This window comes from Dendrobates tinctorius, unplaced genomic scaffold (genome assembly GCF_039654945.1).
Source record: "Dendrobates tinctorius isolate UK_male_01 unplaced genomic scaffold, ASM3965494v1 ptg000084l, whole genome shotgun sequence".
In the NCBI taxonomy this organism is placed as follows: Eukaryota; Metazoa; Chordata; class Amphibia; order Anura; family Dendrobatidae; genus Dendrobates; species Dendrobates tinctorius.
Window position 1 is genome coordinate 52,510,123 of NW_027361752.1, and position 20,510 is coordinate 52,530,632.

Sequence of the window (20,510 nt, forward strand, 5' to 3'; positions counted from 1 at the left end):
AGGCAATGCACTTAAGCACCTACTGTAGGTGCCCTCTTTACCAGTTCTGCCACATAAACCCCATTTAGTAGTTTTGCTAAAACTAAATGCTAAACCCAAGGTACCCTTTTTACATGTTTGCCTCAGGTGACACCTCCTTTAGCAACATTACCTCAGGCACCCCCTTTATTGCATGTCTTAAGTACGTTGCCTTGAAAAATTATTTATTCCCTGTGAATTTTTCCACGTTTTTTGACGTTACAACCACAAACTTAAATGTGTTTTGCTGGGATTCTATGTGATATCCCAACACAAAGTAACAAGGACTTGTGACGTGTAAAGGAAATGATTCATGGTTCTCTAAATATTTTAAAAATACAGTGTGCCCGTAAAGTCATGGCGCACGTTTGACAAGTCACAGGAAAGTATACAAGTATACCACGATCCCCGGATCTGACGCCCCTAGACTTTTACTTTTGGGGTTATGTGAAGCAACATGTGTACATTGAACGTATCAACGACATTAATCACTTTAAACAGAGAATCACATATACGTTATTCACTCTGTTACACCAGACGTCCTTACCGGTGTGTGGCAAGAACGTCACTATCGTTTGGATGTGTGTAGGGCAACAAATGGAGCCCACGTCGAACTGCACTGAATAGGTATGAAACTGAGAGAGTTTTTCTTTTATTTGGCGCTGATTTCACATTTCTACCTTTTTTTTGTTGCTTTCCGGTGACTGGTCAAAAGTGCACCATGACTTTACAGACACACTGTATAAAAGTGAAAACTTTTACGTGCATTTGTATTCAAACCCCCTGAGTCAGTGATCCCTTATGTTCTCACACAAACCTCTGAGGCTTTCACAGAGCAGCTGTAGTTGTACTGAGAATAAATTATACACCGGAGGACTCAATTTACTAATTATGTGACTTCTGGAGGCGATTGGTCACTCAGGATTTTATATAGGGGTATCAGACTACAGGGGGTTGAATATAAATGCACAATATTTCATTTTATATTTTTAAAATAATTAGAAAAACATCTATCGTTTCCTTCATACTCCACCAACACTCGCTACTTTGTATTGGTATCACATAAAACTCCAATAAAGTACAGTTAAGTTTGTATTTGTAATGTGAAAAAATGTGGAAACGATCACGGAGTATGAATCCGTCTTCATGCATTTTACCCCCAATAGATCCGTGCAACATCATGGTTTCTTGCCACTGACCCAAGTGTCCCTTTTAGTGGCACTGCATCTTTTTCCCCTGTAGTGCCTCTTACTGCTGCTCTTTTAGCGCCTTTACCCACAGTTTCCTCTAAAGTGGCTGCCCTGTAGTTCATGCACTAGGTGCCCCTTTTAGTGTGTCAGCCACAGACGTGGTTCTACTCCATGTCCCCACTCTCATTTCTGCCCACCTCTGTTGTACTGCTACTACAGCTACCACCTTCTGTCCCGAGTGTCTTTTTTCATATCTGCCTCAGTTCACATTAGTGCCTTTCTTTCAGATGCCCTGCACCTTTCCTTGCTGTTAAATTTGGTCTTTTCCTAAAGTCCCTTATTTAATCCCAGGCACACATCTCTCCTTTCCTTCTATTAAAGGAGTTTTCCCATGAAAAAAAGTTCATTTAATCACTAAAATCTTGGAATAATAATAATTTCCACAATTGGATGTGTTTAAAAAAATGTTCCTGTGCTGAGATAATTTTATAAATGTGCCCCATGCTGTGTACTGTGTAATGGTGGTGTCTGACCGTACAGGAACATGGTCTGATCATACCACAGCTCCTGGACAGGGGGGAGAAAAAGAGTATACAGACATTACAGCAGAGGATCGCAGGTGATTCTTTCTGTGAGGTAAAACATTTCACTGCCTGTTTTTAAACAATGTTTTACTACTTGGGATCCCATACTGTAATGTCTGTATATTCTTTTTCTCTCCCTGCATCTTACCTCCAGGTGCCCTTTTTACTCTCTGCCCCTCAAGTGTCCTCTTTACTCTGCCCCCCAGGTGCCCTCTTTACTGTCTGTTCCCCAGGTGTTCTTTTTGCTCTCTGCCCCCAGGTGACCTCTTTACTGTCTATTCCCCAGTTGTCCTTTTTACTCTCTGCCCCCAGATGCCCTCTTTACTGTCTATTCCCCAGGTGTCCTTTTTACTCTCTGCCCCCCAGGTGCCCTCTTTACTGTCTGTTCCCCAGGTGTCCTCTTTACTGTCTATTCCCCAGGTGTCCTTTTTACTCTCTGCCCCCCAGGTGCCCTCTTTACTGTCTGTTCCCCAGGTGTCCTTTTTACTCCCTGCCCCCAGGTGTCCTCTTTACTGTCTATTCCCCAGGTGTCCTTTTTACTCTCTGCCCCCCAGGTGCCCTCTTTACTGTCTATTCCCCAGGTGTCCTTTTTACTCTCTGCCCCCCAGGTGCCCTCTTTACTGTCTATTCCCCAGGTGTCCTTTTTACTCTCTGCCCCCCAGGTGCCCTCTTTACTGTCTGTTCCCCAGTTGTCCTTTTTACTCTCTGCCCCCAGGTTCCCTCTTTACTGTCTGTTCCCCAGTTGTCCTTTTTACTCTCTGCCCCCAGGTTCCCTCTTTACTGTCTGTTCCCAAGGTGATCTTTTTACTCTCTGCCCCCAGGTGCGCTCTTTACTGTCTTTTCCCCAGTTGTCCTTTTTACTCTCTGCCCCCAGGTGCGCTCTTTACTGTCTGTTCCCCAGGTGTCCTTTTTACTCTCTGCCCCCCAGGTTCCCTCTTTACTGTCTGTTCCCCAGGTGTCCTTTTTACTCTCTGCCCCCCAGATGCCCTCTTTACTGTCTGTTCCCAAGGTGACCTTTTTACTCTCTGCCCCCAGATGCGCTCTTTACTGTCTGTTCCCCAGTTGTCCTTTTTACTCTCTGCCCCCCAGGTTCCCTCTTTACTGTCTGTTCCCCAGGTGTCCTTTTTACTCTCTGCCCCCCAGATGCCCTCTTTACTGTCTGTTCCCAAGGTGACCTTTTTACTCTCTGCCCCCAGGTGCGCTCTTTACTGTCTGTTCCACAGTTGTCCTTTTTACTCTGTGCCCCCAGTTGACCTCTTTACTGTCTGTTCCCAAGGTGACCTTTTTACTCTCTTCCCCCAGGTGACCTCTTTACTGTCTGTTCCCAAGGTGACCTTTTTACTCTCTGCCCCCAGGTGCACTCTTTACTGTCTGTTCCCCAGGTGTCCTTTTTACTCTCTGCCCCCAGGTGTCCTCTTTTCGGTCTGCTTACAAGTACCCTCTTTGCAACCTGTACCCCAGGTGCCCTTTTTACTGTCTGTACTTCTGGTGCCCTCTTTGCTGTCTGTTCCTCAGGTGCCCTATTTACTGTTTGTACCCCCGGTTTTCTCTTTACGGCCTGTTCCTTATGTACCTTCTTTATTATCTGTTCCTCATGTGTTCTTTTTACTCTCTGGGAACCTCTTCAGTCTCCTTCCTCGGTGTCCTCCTGCCCCGTATTCCCTCTTTATTGACATCTCTGTCTGCCCTATGTAAGTGCATTTAAGAGGATTATATACACAGCTCAGCAGACAGTATCACACAGGATAGGATTAGATACACGGCTGAGCAGTCAGTATCACACAGGATAGGATTAGATACACGGCTCAGCAGTCAGTATCACACAGGAGAGGATTAGATACACGGCTCAGCAGTCAGTAACACACGATAGAATTAGATACACGGCTCAGCAGTCAGTATCACACAGGATAGGATTAGATGCACGGCTCAGGAGTCAGTATCACACAGGAGAGAATTAGATACACAGCTCAGCAGTCAGTAACACACGATAGGATTAGATAAATGGCTCAGCAGTCAGTATCGCACAGGATAGGATTAGATGCACGGCTCAGGAGTCAGTATCACACAGGAGAGGATTAGATACACGGCTCAGCAGTCAGTATCACACAGGATAGGATTAGATGCACGGCTCAGGAGTCAGTATCACACAGGAGAGATTTAGATACACAGCTCAGCAGTCAGTAACACACGATAGGATTAGATAAATGGCTCAGCAGTCAGTATCGCACAGGATAGGATTAGATGCACGGCTCAGGAGTCAGTATCACACAGGAGAGGATTAGATGCACGGCTCAGGAGTCAGTATCACACAGGATAGGATTAGATGCACGGCTCAGGAGTCAGTATCACACAGGAGAGGATTAGATACACGGCTCAGCAGTCAGTATCACACAGGATAGGATTAGATGCACGGCTCAGGAGTCAGTATCACACAGGATAGGATTAGATACACAGCTCAGCAGTCAGTATCACACAGGAGAGGATTAGATACACAGCTCAGCAGTCAGTAACACACGATAGGATTAGATAAATGGCTCAGCAGTCAGTATCACACAGGATAGGATTAGATGCATGGCTCAGGAGTCAGTATCACACAGGAGAGGATTAGATACACAGCTCAGCAGTCAGTATCACACACGATAGGATTAGATAAATGGCTCAGCAGTCAGTATCACACAGGATAGGATTAGATGCATGGCTCAGGAGTCAGTATCACACAGGAGAGGATTAGATACACAGCTCAGCAGAAAGTATCACACAGGAGAGGATACTTGGGTAATCGTTTAGTTAATTTGTGTTGCAAATCTGTAGTGTTGAATATATGATGTGAAATGGTTTTATGTGCGATATAATCATTATAATTTGTTATCACTAACCGCCGTTGGTTACTATGCCCAGGCAACACCGGGCTCTTCCGCTAGTGTGTTTATATAGTAAATGTCGTCTGTGTCGCCTTCTTCTCATTGTTCTTTTGTTTTTTTTTAGGTCAGACCATGAAGTTGACAGACAGCAAGACATTTGACATGTACGAGGGAGGTACGAGCTTCAGCCGCTCTCTCTGAGCCGGTGGACGTCACTGCTGCGCCCAGCGTTGTACTGTCATTTATACTTGTTTTGTAAAAACTGTCAAAAAGTCAGTGGCAGTGTATGTGCATACAACATCTCTTACATGGGGATGCAGAGTTTTTCCTGAAGTATTTTTTTATGGATATCTTTTGTGTTGGCTTTTTTCCCATATACAGTACCTTCAAAAAGTATTGATACCCCGTGAGCATTTCCATATTTTTTCATGTTACACCGACGAACTTAAATGTATTTTATTGGGATTGAATGTGATATACTAACAAAAAGTAGTGAGTATTTATGAAGGTTAAGGGAAGTGACACTTGGTTTTCTAAATAATTTAAAAATATAAATCTGAAAATTGTGATGTGCATTTGTATTCATCCCCCTGTAGTCTGATACCCCTAAATAAAATCCTGAGTGACCAATCGCCTCCAGCGAATTAGTATATTATGTCCACCTGTGTATAATTATTTCTCAGTAAATCTGTGAAGGCCTCAGAGGTTTGTTTGAGAACATTAAGGATCAAACAGCATCAAGAAAATCAAGGAGCCCACCAGACAGGTCACGGATAAAGTTGTGGATTAGAGTAAAGCAGGGTTAGGTTATGAAAAAATAGCCCGAGCTCTGAACATCTCATGGAGTAATGTTCAATCCATCATCCAAACTATACAAAGAGTATGGCACAATTTTAAATCTACAAAGACATGGCCAGCCACTTAAACTGACATCCCAAGCAAGGAGAGCACAAATTAGAGAAGCATCCAAGAGGCCCATGGTCACTATGGAGGAGCTGCAGAAATCCACAACTCCGGTTGGTGAATCTGTCCACAGGACAACTATTAGTCGTAAACTCCATAAATCTGGTCAGTGGCCAGAAGAAATCCATTTTTGAAAGCAAATGATAAGAAGTCCCGTTTGCAGTTTTCAAAAAGCCATGTAGGCGGCACAGCGAGCATGTGGAGGAAGGTGCTCTGGTCAGATGAGACTTAAGGAGAGCTTTTGGGGCGGGCTAAATGCAAAGCGTTATGTGTGGTGGAAAATTAACACTGCACATCACCCTGAAAACACCATCCCACAGTCACACATGGTGGTGGCAGCATCATGCTGTGGGGAGACTTTTCTTCAGCAGGGGCAGGGAAACTGGTTAGAGTTGATGGAAGGTGAAATGAGCTAAATACAGGACAATCCTGGAGGAAAACCTGCTAGAGGCTGCAAAAAAGACTTAAGGCTGAGTTCACACGTGGCGTTTTTTTCGCGTTTCCGCGGCTGTTTTAACCGCGCGATTTTTCCGCGAAAAATAAGCATCCCATGCATTCCTATGGGATTCCGCAATGCTGTGCTAATGCTGTGGTTTTTACCGCGGCGGAATCGCTTCGCGGTAAAAAACGCAGCATGCTCATTAATTTTGCGGAATCCCGGCGATCCCGCACCCATAGGAATGCATTGTTCCGCTCACTTTCCGCATGTGGCTGTGCACAACATGCGGAAAGTAAGCAGAACAATTGCGGATGGTACCCACGGTCCGGAGGAGAGGAGACTGTCCTCCGGGCTCTGGATACCATATCCCTGTAAAAAATAGAATTTAAAATAAAAAATATTGTTATTCTTACCTTCCGGCGTCCCGCGCAGCCTTCCCGCCTCTCTCCACGCTCTCGGTCCCAGTAATCCTTTGCGAAAATGCCCGAGATGGCGTCCGTTGTCACGTCATCGCGAATTACCGCGAGACGTCGCAATCCCGCGAGAACGGACGCCATCTCGGGCATTTTCGCAAAGGATTACTGGGAACGGCTGCGCGGGACGTCGGAAGGTAAGAATAACACCATTTTTTATTTTTTTAACATTCTGTCTTTTACTATTGATGCTGCATAGGCGGCCTCAGTAGTAAAAAGTGGGTCACACTCGTCAAACACTATGTTTGACGAGTGTGACCAACCTGTCAATCAGTTCTCCAAGCGATGCTACTGATCGCTTGGAGAACGCTAGTGTTCTGCAAGCTAATTACGCTTGCAAAATGCTAGTTTTTCCGCGGGAAAATCGCGGGAATTTAAAATGCGATTTTCCCGCGGAATGGAATTCCGGAATTCTTGCGGTAATTTCTGCGAGAGTTCCGCTACGTGTGCACATAGCCTTAGACTGGGCCGTAGGCAGCGTCGGACTGGCCCACCGGAGAACCGGTGGATTCTCTGGTGGGCCCTGGCATCTGGTGGGCCCTGGCACCTGCAGGCATACAGGGCCAGCAGTTGCCTAGGGCCCCCGCTGCTCCAGGGGCCCCCAGCCAGTGGTGTGTCGCACACCATGCAGCTGCTATGGGGGCCCCTGCCAGCGGAGCAGCAGCGGGTGTCAGGAGGCAGGAGCCCCTGTCCCCGCTGCTAAAGAGAAATGAATATTCACTGCGAAGCAGGTCTCCACCCCCAGAGGCCCCGCCCCCAGCCCAGTAAGCTGCTCTGCAGACTACAGCTGTAAATCAGGGCCGGCGCCGCCCTCAGTCCTCTCTGCTCCTGGCTCACAGCCAGTGCGCGATGACGTCACTACATCGCGCACCCGCTGTGTGTCTGGCAGAGGGGGCAGCGCCTGACACTGAAGCCGGGATCAGCGTGGGAGCGAGGAGGAGAGGTGAGTATTGTGTTTTTTTGTTTTTTTTTTATATCTCTCTCGCTCTCTCTATCTATCTATCTATCTCTATCTATCTCTCTCTCTATCTCTCTTATATCTATCTATCTTTCTATCTCTATCTATTATCTATATCTATCTATCTATCTCTAACTATATCTATTATCTATATCTATCTATTTCTAAATCTATCTCTATCTATCGCTCTATCTTTATATCTATCTTTCTATCTCTACATCTATCTCTATATCTTTCTATATATATCTCTATATCTATCTATTATGTCTATCTATCTCTATATCTATCTATCTTACTCTATCTCTATATCTATTATCTCTATATTTATTATCTATCTAGCTACCATCTATATCTATCTTTATCTATATATATATATCTCTATCTAATATCTATATCTATCTATCTCTATACCTATCTATCTATTTATCTATCCGTTATCTATCTCTATATCTTTTCTCTGTATCTATCTATATCTGTATCTCTCGCTATCTATCGCTCTATCTCTATATCTATCTCTATATCTATCTTTATATCTATATATCTATCTCTATATCTATTTCTCTCTATATCTCTCTCTATAGCTATCTATCTATATATCTCTATCTATCTCTATATCTATCTCTCTGTATATCTATCGCTCTATCTCTATATCTATCTTTCTATCTCTATATCTATATATCTATCTATCTATCTTTCTCTATCTATTTATCTCTATATCTTTTCTCTGTATCTATCTCTCTCTATATCTATATCTATCTCTATATATATCTAGTATCTCTATATCTATATCTATTTCTCTCTATATCTCTCTATATCTATCTATCTATTTATCTCTATCTCTATATCTATCTCTTTGTATATCTATCTATCTTTCTATCTCTATATCTATCTATTTATCTCTATCTATCTATCGCTCTATCTCTATATCTATCTTTCTATCTCTACATCTATCTCTATATCTATCTTTCTATCTATCTCTATATCTATCTATATCTATCTATTATGTCTATCTAGCTATCTCTATTATCTATATCTACCTATCTCTATATCTTTCTATCTTACTCTATCTTTATATCTATCTGTTATCTCTATATTTATTATCTATCTTTATCTATCTATCTATTATCTATATCTATATCTATCTCTCTATCTATTTATCGATCTCTGTATCTATCTCTCTCTATATATATCTCTCTCTATCTACCGCTCTCTCTATCTCTATCTATCTTTATATCTATATCTATCTATCTCTATATCTATCTATTATCTCTATATCTATCTATCTCTATATCTATCTCTATATCTATATCTGTTTCTCTCTATATCTCTATCTCTCTCTCTATAGCTATCTATATATTATCTCTATATCTATCTATATTTATATTATCTCTATATCTATCTATCTATCTCTATATCTATCTATCTATCTCTATATCTATCTGTTATCTCTATATCCATATCTATCTCTATATCTTTCTATCTCTATATCTATCTCTATATCTATATTTCTATCTAACACTATATCTCTATATCTATCTCTATATCTCATTATCTATCTATCTCTATCTCTCTCTCTTTATCTATCTATTGATCTATCCATCTATCTCTATATCTATCTCTATATCTATCTATTACATCTATCTATTATCTCTATTATCTATATCTATCTATCCATCTATCTATCTAGCTATCTCTATCTATCTCTATATCTCTCTCTATATCTATCTATCTTTCTAACTCTATATCTGTCTATCTCTATACATATCTCTATATCTAGCTATTATCTCTATCTTTCTATATCTATCTGTCTCTATATCTATCTATCTCTATCTATTATCTCTATATCTATCTATCTCTATATATATATATATATATATCTCTATATCTATTTTTATTTATAGCCATCTATCTATATATATTTATCTCTATATCTATCTATATATGTCTATATTATTATTATTATTATTATTATATCTGTATATCTCTATCTATTATCTATCTCTATCTATTATCTATCTCTATCTATATATCTATCTCTCTATATCTTTCTATCTATAGCTATGTATCTCTATATCTATCTATCCATTATCTATTTTCTATCTATCTCTATATCTATCTACCTATCGATCTATCTATCTATATTTCTTTCTATATCTATCTTTATATCTATCTCTATCTATCTCTATCTATCTCTATGAATCTTTCTATCTATATCTATCCATTATCTACTTTCTATCCATTATCTACTATCTATCTCTATATCTATCTATTTCTACTTCTATCTTTCTATCTATATCTATCTAACTCTATATCTATATATCTATATAGCATTATACCCTATGAGGGGGTGCATTATTCCCTATGAGGGGGGCAGTATTATACCCTATGAGGGGGGCAGTATTATATTCTATGAGATGGCTGCATTATACCCTATGAGGGGGGCAGTATTATACCCTATGAGGGGGGCAGTATTATACCCTATGAGGGGGCAGCATTATACCCTATGAGGGGGTGCATTATACCCTATGAGGGGGGCAGTATTATACCCTATGAGGGGGTGCATTATACCCTATGAGGAGGCAGCATTATACCCTATGAGGGGGCAGCATTATACCCTATGAGGGGGTGCATTATACCCTATGAGGGCAGCATTATTCCCTATGAGGGGGGCAGTATTATACCCTATGAGGGGGGCAGTATTATACCCTATGAGGGGGTGCATTATACCCTATGAGGGGGCAGCATTATACCCTATGAGGAGGCAGCATTATATTCTATGAGATGGCTGCATTATATTCTATTAGGGGTCTACATTATATTCTATGAGGGGGCTGCTTTATATTCTATGAGGGGGCTACCCCAACTCCTGCTACATAATTAAGACATGTACAACCTTATACCCGGATATTAGAGTGTTTTACCGCACAATTGGTGGTCTGGTATTTAATTCTATGCAGCTACATAGTGGGGCCCAAGAATGATTTTCTCTGGTGGGCCCAAGGTGTTCCAGTCCGACGCTGGCTGTAGGTTTACCTTTCAGCAAAACAATGATCCCAAACATCCTGACAGAGCTTCAATGGATGGTTTTATATCAAAACATATTCCCAGTCACAGTCCAGACCCAAATCCCAGTGAGAATCCGTGACAAGACTTGTAAATTACTGATCACAGACGTCTCCATCCAATCTCACTGAGCGCGAGTGCAAAGAAGAAGAGGGAAAAATGTCACCTCTAGATGTGCAAACCTGAGAGAGACAGACCCCAAAAGACTGCAGCAGTAATTGCAGCGATAGGTGGTCCTGCAAAGTATTGACTAAGGGGGCTGAATATAAATGCAAATCACTATTTTCAGATTTACTGTATATTTTTTTTAAATCATTAGAAAACCAAGTATAATTTCCTTCACAAATACTTGGTACTTGTGCTAATGTAACGTAAAATCCCAATAAAATACGTTTGAAGTTCCCCTGTGAGCAGGATTGTGCACAGTAACCTACAGGCAGTGTCAGGTCGGCGCCGTTATACTGATTACACTGATACCTGGGTTGATGAAATCCGTCTTGTGGTTGTTGTTTAATCTGTATTTGTAGCTTTCAGTTAATGAGATTCTAGTGCTCAGGGGCGGGTCTGTGGGAGGGGCTTTATATGGTGCGCTGCTTACATATTCATCTTTTTGGGCTTATGACAGATCCCTCAGTGACCTGCCCCCTATTTTACATACTGTGTATAATATTGTGAGGTTAAAAAAAAATATTCAACTTCATCAAAATTTTGCCGGCGCCATTGCCTGCGCAGTAGAATCGATCACATTCCGATAGATGCTACTGCGCAGGTCCTGCCAGTGCCATTTTGATGGAGCCAACTTTTCTTTTCTCCAGCAAAATGATGCGATAAATGCTGCTGTGCAGGCGCCACTGCATCCAATAAAGCCCCACCCACCTCACCTACAGCTCTGCCCCCAGGCCCGCCCCGAAGCACGAGAATCTCTTTAATTGAAAGCTACAATTAAAGATTAAACAACAACCACAAGACGGATTTCATCAACCAAGGTATCATTGTAATCAGTATACCGGCGCCGACCTGACACTGCCTGTAGGTTACTGTGCACAATCCTGCTGACAGGTTCCCTTTAAGTTTGTGAATGAAACATGAAGAAATGTGGAAAATATCACCGGGTCGTCAGGGTATGAATACTTTTTCAAGACACTGTATATAAAATAGTGGTGACTTTCAAGGAGAAGCCGCTAGAGGAACGGACCAGTCACTTCTTTTAGCTGCTTCACGTTGTTTTGACCTTGCTGTACATTTGTTAATTTTTTGGGGTTTAAGTGCTTAAGTATTTATGCTCCTGAAAAAGACGTCATATGCACATCCCCTTAGGGTTTATCCAGACGTAACACTTTTTGTCCACGACTACCATGAAATTGCAAAAGCAATTTTACGAATGTCACCTTAGGACCTGACTTTGCGGTAGTAGTAATCTAAAAATTGACTGTAAGGTCTGAACATGCAGCGAGCGCTCTCATTGCAGGTGTGTGTACAGTGACATCTGGTGGACATAAGGCGGTACTGCAATTTTTGAAAAAAAATTTCGTCTTTGGCCTATCTATAATGATCCATCCGTCTAGCTGACTTACCTCGTTTTTTGCTTCATTTCAGACTTTTCTGGACCAATGGTAGAGTTTATCAACAAGATCCCCAGCGGCTCCATCATCTTTGTTGCCAGTCATGACGATGCAGTTTATAAGTAAGAATGATTATTATAATATTGGGCAGGATCAAAAGTAAAGGGTGTAGAAATTTGTGCAAAAAAAAAAAACAAACATGAAAAATAAATGATAACCATAAAATAAAATTTGCGCCAAAAAATTGTGACTTTTCGAAAAGTCACAAATGATGAATCAGGAATCAGGCAAAAATATCTGAAAAGCAAAAAACTCCGTCCACAATAGTAAACTAAAAAAAACACAAAGACATAAAAAACTCAGTTTAAAATGGTGCAAATGAAAACATAAATATAGCGCAAAAAAAAGGCGCAAAAACGATGATGAATCTGGATCTTTAGGTTTTGATTTCTTACCTTTTTCCAGATCTCGGCTTTCTCTCAGTGAATGGAACATTCTTGCTTATATCCAGAGACTAAAAAGAAAAATCTTTTAAAGACCTTTCACGCCTGAGGGTTTGTTACAATTGCATCTAACTTTTCTAAGAGAATCACACCAGCAGCCTAATCTCCCTCCTCTCCTGATAGTCACAAGAACGAGAGGTAGTGAGCATGTGCGACCACTGCCTCAGTCACTAGCGCTAGAAGTCGTGGTCGCACATGCTCAGTTCCACACCATTCACACCGCGGACTTTGGGCCCCCCATTATTGGGATCTGTGGGGATCTCAGCACATCCGACAATCACACATTTATCATCTCTAATAGTGACAGGTGATACATGTTGTTTATGGGACAAGCCAGTTAAAGAAATGTGTCATAAGAATAACAACTTAGTGTTTGTTTAATTCTTCGTATTAAAATCTATTTTAATAAAAAACTGGTCCATAGTGTTCAACTCCTTCTTCTTGTCGGGTACATAGACATTAGCAAAAATAGCTGGACTCAGTCAGTAGTGAACTGTAATGAAGTATTTAATGAGCATGGAGATGATATTTGTCATTGCACAGGAGGAGGAGGTGAGCTGTGACATCACCTATTGTGAATGGTGGATCCTGTGTTATCTACTGTATATAGAGGTGTTATCAGTCATTGTACAGGAGGAGGAGGTGAGCTGTGGCATCACCTATTGTGAATGGTGGATCCTGTGTTATCTACTGTATATAGGGGTGTTATCAGTCATTATACAGGAGGAGGAGGTGAGCTGTGGCATCACCTATTGTGAATGGTGGATCCTGTGTTATCTACTGTATATAGGGGTGTTATCAGTCATTATACAGGAGGAGGAGGTGAGCTGTGACATCACCTATTTTAAATGGTGGATCCTGTGTTATATACTGCATATAGAGGTGATATCAGTCATTGTACAGGAGGAGGAGGAGGTGAGCTGTGACATCACCTATTGTGAATGGTGGATCCTGTTATCTACTGTATATAGAGGTGTTATCAGTCATTGTACAGGAGGAGGAGGTGAGCTGTGACATCACCTATTTTGAATGGTGGATCCTGTGTTATCTACTGTATATAGAGGTGATATCAGTCATTGTACGGGAAGAGGAGGAGGTGAGTTGTGACATAACCTATAGTGAATGGTGGATCCTGTGTTATCTACTGTATGTAGAAGTGTTATCAGTCATTGTACAGGAGGAGGAGGAGGTGAGCTGTGACATCACCTAGTGTGAATGGTGGATCCTTTGTTATCTACTGTACATAGAGGTGTTATCAGTCATTGCACAGGAGGAGGTGAGCTGAGACATCACCTATTGTGAATGGTGGAGCCTGTGTTATATACTGTATATAGAGATCACAGTCAAAAGGGCAATACAGTCATCAGATCAAGATAAAATCAATATAATAAAATTGATTTTATCTTGACGTGATGACTGTATTGCCCTTTTGACTGTGATTATATCATTGCGGTTGGTCATATACTGTCCTAATTTTGGTGGTTTTTCTTGGGATTATGCTCTTATTCTATATAATTTGTGGTTGATTTTCCCACCAATTATGTTCATTGGACCTCTCTTATGTAGAGGTGCTATCATTCATTTTACAGGAGGAGGTGGTGAGCTGTGACCTCATCTAGTGTGAATGGTGGATCTTGTGTTATCTACTGTATATAGAGGTGTTATCAGTCATTGTACAGGAGGAGGAGGAGGTGATCTGTGACATCATCTAGTGTGAATGGTGGATCCTGTGTTATCTACTGTATATAGAGGTGTTATCAGTCATTGTACAGGAGGAGGAGAAGGTGAGCTGTGACATCACCTATTGTGAATGGTGGATCCTGTGTTATCTACTGTATATAGAGGTGCTGTCAGTCAATGTAATCCTGTTTGTGATGGTAATGAGATTGCTGAAAAGTCATCTTTACAGACCAGGAAGTGTGCATGTAATATAAGTACAGCATAACAGCAATGAGTTTAATCCTTTTTTTGTATTTTTAGATTAACTGAACCTGGCAAAAAGGTTTTTGAAGATCTTGGCAGTAAAGAAATTCGAAATCTAAAATTCCGCTCACAGTGGGTTTTCCTGGCCGGGAAAGGTGTCACCATCCCTGATAATGTTGAAAGAGAAAAGGTAAAAATAAATAAATAACATAAAATTCTTATGACACTATAGTCAATTGACTGATAACAGGAACTGATAGCGTCAGCAAAGAATTTCCTGTCCAGCAATTCCTGAGTGTAGCTTCTCACCCGCACACTAGAGGGTGCAGTTATTAGTGTTAACTGATTTAGTACAAATATCTAAAACACTAAATGATTTATTGCAAATGTATTCACTTTCAATTTAAAATTTGAACAGTAATAGAAGTGTGATGGTTACGTGTGACTGGATACACCGCCTCCAGCAGGGCTAATTTCTCTGACACACGTGACCCTGGATACACCGCCTCCAGTAGGGCGAATTTAAATAATATAACATGCAGCCGGATACACCGCCTCCAGCAGGCGAATTTCAGAATTACACGTGTATCTGGATACACCGCCTCCAGCAGGGCGAATTTAAATAATAAAGGGAAACACCAGGGAAACCGATACAATGGAGGGCCCTGCGATAGGTAACGGGGACGTGGAGACCTCCTGCACTCCCCTGAGTCAGTGTCTCTACACTCCTGACAGTCCCTATGCAGGTTCCGCACCTGTCGCCAAGCAGGATACCTAAAAACTCTAGCTCGCCCTGCACCTAACCCTTTCAAGGGAAATGGACGGTGCAGAAACTAATCCCACCACTGCAATGAAACACACAAAAGGAAAGGTACAAACAGGGATAACACCACTTAGCTTTGCTCTGTTGCTATTGCTCCCAGCAACAGAGTCCAGCACCAGAATGCAGCTTTCCTCCTGCTTCACCAAGCTTTGTCAGAACTGCAAGGAACTCCTCTCTGTGGCTCCTTCCACACCAGGACTCTGACTGAGCTGCAAGGAACTCTCTCTAGCTCCTTCCTTCACCAAGGATGGTTGAAATGACCAATGTTGTGAGTTCATTTTCCCCTTCACCGTTGATGTCTGATGAACTCCCTCTTCTGGTGAAGGAAGGTAGTGAGGCTGATTCCAAACACCTGATGAGGTGGATGGTGACTGGGTAACGGGAACTTCTGACTGGATATAAGGCAGCCGACGCCCTTTAGGGGTCGCTGGTGATTTCTCTGCTGGATTCTTGGAGACCAGTCTGATTCCTGCTTCCCAAAGATAAGTTTTTGCTCTGCTATTGAACTTATTAGTTTTGGTTTTGTTTACCTTGTTTTTTGGAGTTCAGCCATCCCTGGCCGGGGGTGTGCTGAATTCCATTTTTGTCTCTGATCAGTTGATCTCTTTGCTTTGTCTTCAGAATATACCTGAGTGCTGATATAGTCATTTTGAAGTCTAGCGACTTCAGTGCATTTTTTCCTATCAGACGGTTGGGACATTTTTGGTAGGGTTTTTTACGGATTGCAGACAGCAGCTTTTCTATCCTGTCCTTTTTAGTTAGCTTGGGCCCCATCGTTTGCTCAACCTATCTTTCTATCTGTGTTAGTGTTTTCATCTTTCTTCACCGTCATTATATACGGGGGCTGCCTATTGCTTTGGGTTCTGCTCTGGGGCAGTTTAGATTTCCCCTTTCTGTCTTTAGGCTTATTTAGTTCTCCGGCTGTGATCGAGGGGTCTAGGGCACCATAGGAACCCCCCACGGCTACTGTTAGTTGTTGTGGATAGGATCAGGGGTCTGCAATCCGATAGCTACCAACCTCTCCGGTTTTCTGGACTTAGCTTGTATTTTTGTTTTTTCCTCCTTCGGTGACTCATTCATAACAGACCAATATCACCAACAGTGATTGCAACACCTGACACTCTTTTATAGGTCAGAGCCAAAGCAATCACACCTGTTAGTGATTCCCGTGTAATAACGCTAACCACCAGCGGGGGCAACCTAGAACAAAAGACACCACTGTGTAATGACCCTAATGGCCACCGGGGGCAAAACTAACTTTAAGCAACCAGCTTAAACAAAAAAAAAGGTTTTTTAAAAAAAAGTGCTTTTATCTGTCAGAATCCAGCATGGATCATGACAAGAAGATAATATAAGATATTTTCAGGTACTTTTTGAGTGGTCATGTGCTGTGACTTTTATCAGCTACCAGTGTAGTTTGTGTGGGGTCAGGGTCAAGATAAGGGACAGGCAGAGTAGGCAATTGCCTAGGGCACTGTTGATGAAGAGGGCACAATTTTTAAATTGGCCGCCTAATCACCTGTGACATATATGGAGTGAGTTCAGGAGCTAAAGCTTGCCCAATACACGGTAGCTACTAGCTGTATTATACAGTCATCCCCTGATTTTAACAGCAGCGACTTGAGCTAGTTCCATCTGTGCTGTCTAACCATTCAGACGCTCAGTCAGCTGACCGACAGCCACAGGTGCTTGGAACTCCGTCTTGACAGGACGTAGAGTAGTCAAAGGAATTGAAGGGGAAAGCGTTCCAGCTCCTTAAAACTATAGTCTTTATTGATCCATTTTAAAACTTAGTGGTTAGCCATAAAAAAATCCTGGTAGTAAGTGGTTGCAAACAAGCAAATAGGAGGTTTATCGACGACACGTTTCGATCTAAACAGACCTTTGTCACAGCTAAACTCAATACATCAGCATTGTACAGTATACTGCACATGAACCTATCAGATAAACCTCATTTGTCCCATGACTTGATCACAGGTCCTGTCAGATACAGATGCACCCAAGGTATAGAGCAGGTAAAAAATCCTCGTCAAGGGGGAGACGCCAAAAGAAGCCTCCTAACGCGCGAGGCTTTTTGGATCTACAATTTGGAAACGAGATATCCTAGCGCGGTTCTAAACAAAAGAAATGAAAAGATGTTTCACTATTGTTGAGGGATTATGTCTTTTTTTTAAATATATGATTTTAATGTGAAGGGTATATCATTATATTCACAGTATGGCGGTACAATGTATTAGTTTATATTTAAATGAGATCTGGGTGCATTTGTATCTGTCAGGACCTGTGATCGAGTCATGAGACATGTAGTTTATCTAATAGGTTCATGTGCAGTATACAATGCTGAGGTATTGAGTTTAGCTGTGACAAAGATCTGTTTAGATCGAAACGCGTCGTCGATAAACCTGCTCTTTGCTATGTTTGCATCCACTTAATACAAGGATAATTTATGGCTAACCACTAAGTTTTTAAATGGATCAATAAAGACTATAATTTTAAGGAGCTGGAATGCTTTCCCTTTCAATTCCTTTGAAATACTTGAATTTTGTTTTGTTTTTTAATCTTTTTTTTTTTTGCATCAGTCTTTTTCTCTTTTTCTCTATCCCGTACTTCAATTTCTCATTCTTTTGTCTCTTGCAGGCGATCCACTGCAAAGATAATAACCGATATAGCGGATGGCCGGCAGAAATCCAGATTGACGGATGCCTCCCAAAGTAAATAAATGAGAAAAAAAAGAGCATTTTTTTTTAAGAGAAAAATTTGGGAACCTTGAAGACAAAGACGTCTAAAGACTTGAGATTGTCGATTTGTTGCATGGACCGGCGCTGGAAAGGCCAGCATCAAACTGAAAAACAGCAGGAATTTTTTTTAACGAAAAGTCTAAATTATGAACACTGATATTTTTTTATAATACACAGACCATCCGGGTGAAGGCGGAATATCCGCGTGTTCATGCTGGTTTATTATCAGGTTCTGCTTTTTTTTGTTTTTCCCCCTTAATGCGGATGCTACTTGGGCCAACGTCCAATAGCGTTAAGATGCACATTATCTTTTTATTATTCTTGTTATTTCCTCACATTGTATTCACATGTAACCCCTTTTTTGAAGAATGACAGAAAAATCCATTCAGTCTGTACAATCCCGCCTGTGTAAAGAGATGATGTAGTCTCCTACCCAGACTCCTTTGCATTAGTATACTGTATATTTATATTTTCCACTAACTATAGGTCTATGCAAAACATTTAGCCTATTTCTACCAATCAGAGCTCGCCTTTCATTTCTAAAACTGCTCTGGTGAATAGAAAATACTTTTTTTTTTTCTCTTGTAGACAGTCTTAATAAATTTGTCCCATGTGTTTATTATTTTTTTATTTGTTTTTTGTTTTTTTAATTTTTAATTCAATATAATTTAAATAAATATCCTTATCTGTGCAGACAAGTGCAGCAGGTTGTATAATTTATGGCGTCAATAGACAGAGAAGTAACTGTCTCCATGGAGTGAGTGCAACACCCAGACCTCGAAATGCCAGCAGAACTCTATCTGCGGCGATAGTGTTACTCTCCTGGTTTATCCAGGCTTCTTGAAACATAACTGAGCTATTGTTGATTGTTTCACATTGTGATGATAATGAGATGGCTCTGTGGACTCTGTCTCGGTTTACACAGTAAAGTTAAAAATTAAAAAAAATGTCAGACTTGTGTCTATTGTGAGAATGGCAATAATTTAGGACAGTCACATGTAAAATGATAAAATAAAGGCCTGATTTTAAACTTTATTTTTGATGGTGCATTCCCTTTAATAAAGTTTTTGTATATTTAAAGTTACAGTTGATGTACAGTATGAAGGCATCGCTGCTTTACTAACAGTCAGTGAAAGGACAAATACAGTCTTTAAAGTCACAGCTCGAAAAGTGTGCAGATAAAATTCTCCAGTACTGTATTTCTACTCGTACTCAGACTTTCTTGTGTTTTGTTCTATTTGTTATCTAAGGGCCCCGTTACACGTATCAATGTCCCAGCGATCTCACCAACGATCCGACGTGGATGGGATCACTGGGACATAGTTAGCTGATCGCTGGTGAGCTGTCACTTAGGCAGACTCACCAGTGATCAGGACCAGCGGGTATCTAAGCGCGGCTGTCAATTGAAAAACTCCTTGTATACCTGCAGGGTCACCATATCAGAATTCTCTCGGACAACTAAGTGACAGTGGCCTATATCAACCACCAAGGTGGGACCCGATCCGATGCTCTGATGGAAGTGCAGAACGTATTTTCCAGACAGCGGAAAGACATTTTCTATCTCTGACAGCGCTACACATAAGAGGAAAAGACAATACCACAGCAGACTTTCTAAGTCGCAATACACTAAAACAGGGAGAGTGGAGTCTGAATGGAGCCATCTTCAGCCAGATTGTCGGTAAGTGGGGTCAACCGGAAGTAGACCTCATTGCCACCAGGCAGAACAGAAAATTAAAACAGTTCTGTTCTCTGAATCCGGGGGACAAACCTCTTGTGGTGGACGCCTTCCTGAGGAAGTGGGATTTCAATCTGGCCTACGCTTCCCCCCACCACTATCCCTGTTACCTCTGGTAGTAAGGAAGATGAGAGAAGACAGGGCAAGAATCATTCTTATTGCCCCATTCTGGCCTAGAAGGGCTTGGTTTTCATGGCTGAGGATAATGTCAGTCTGCGACCCTTGGGTACTTCCAGATCTCCCAGATCTTCTCTTCCAGGGCCCAGTCTATCACCCGCGAGTAGCAGGGCTCCACCTGACGGCGTGGAGTTTGAAAGGGCATTATTGAAGGATAGAGGATTCTCCCCCAATATAATAGGCACCCTTCTGAAAAGTAGATAATCAGTTATAACCAAAATCTATGCTAGAACCTGGAGACAATTTCTGGCCACTTTTGACCTTAAAGCCGATGAGGGAGTTCCTATAGGGCAGATTTTAGAATTTCTGCAGAAGGGTCTGGAATTAGGTCTGGCTACAAGTACCCTGAAAGTGCAGGTTTCAGCCCTTGGTGCCCTATTTAATTGTGATATTGCAAAAAATTACTGGATATTCAGATTTATTAAAGCTGCTGGCAGATCTAGGCCCATACACAGGGTAAGGTGCGTACCATGGGACTTGAACTTAGTCCTTACGGCTAT

The 20,510-nt window shown here is 41.5% G+C and overlaps 1 protein-coding gene across 2 annotated transcripts in view; it reads left to right on the forward strand.

Moving 5' to 3' along the window:
• FAM3B (FAM3 metabolism regulating signaling molecule B) overlaps positions 1-19,133 on the forward strand; it is a 120,108-nt gene extending 100,975 nt beyond the window's left edge. For both annotated transcript variants that reach the window (XM_073584702.1, XM_073584703.1), the window contains exons 5-8: positions 4,778-4,828; positions 12,146-12,233; positions 14,595-14,727; positions 17,998-19,133. In XM_073584702.1, coding sequence (XP_073440803.1) covers positions 4,778-4,828; positions 12,146-12,233; positions 14,595-14,727; positions 17,998-18,075 — 350 coding nt within the window. In that variant the 3' untranslated portion in view covers positions 18,076-19,133. The remainder of the gene's footprint in view (positions 1-4,777; positions 4,829-12,145; positions 12,234-14,594; positions 14,728-17,997) is intronic.
• The last annotated feature ends 1,377 nt before the right edge of the window (positions 19,134-20,510 follow it).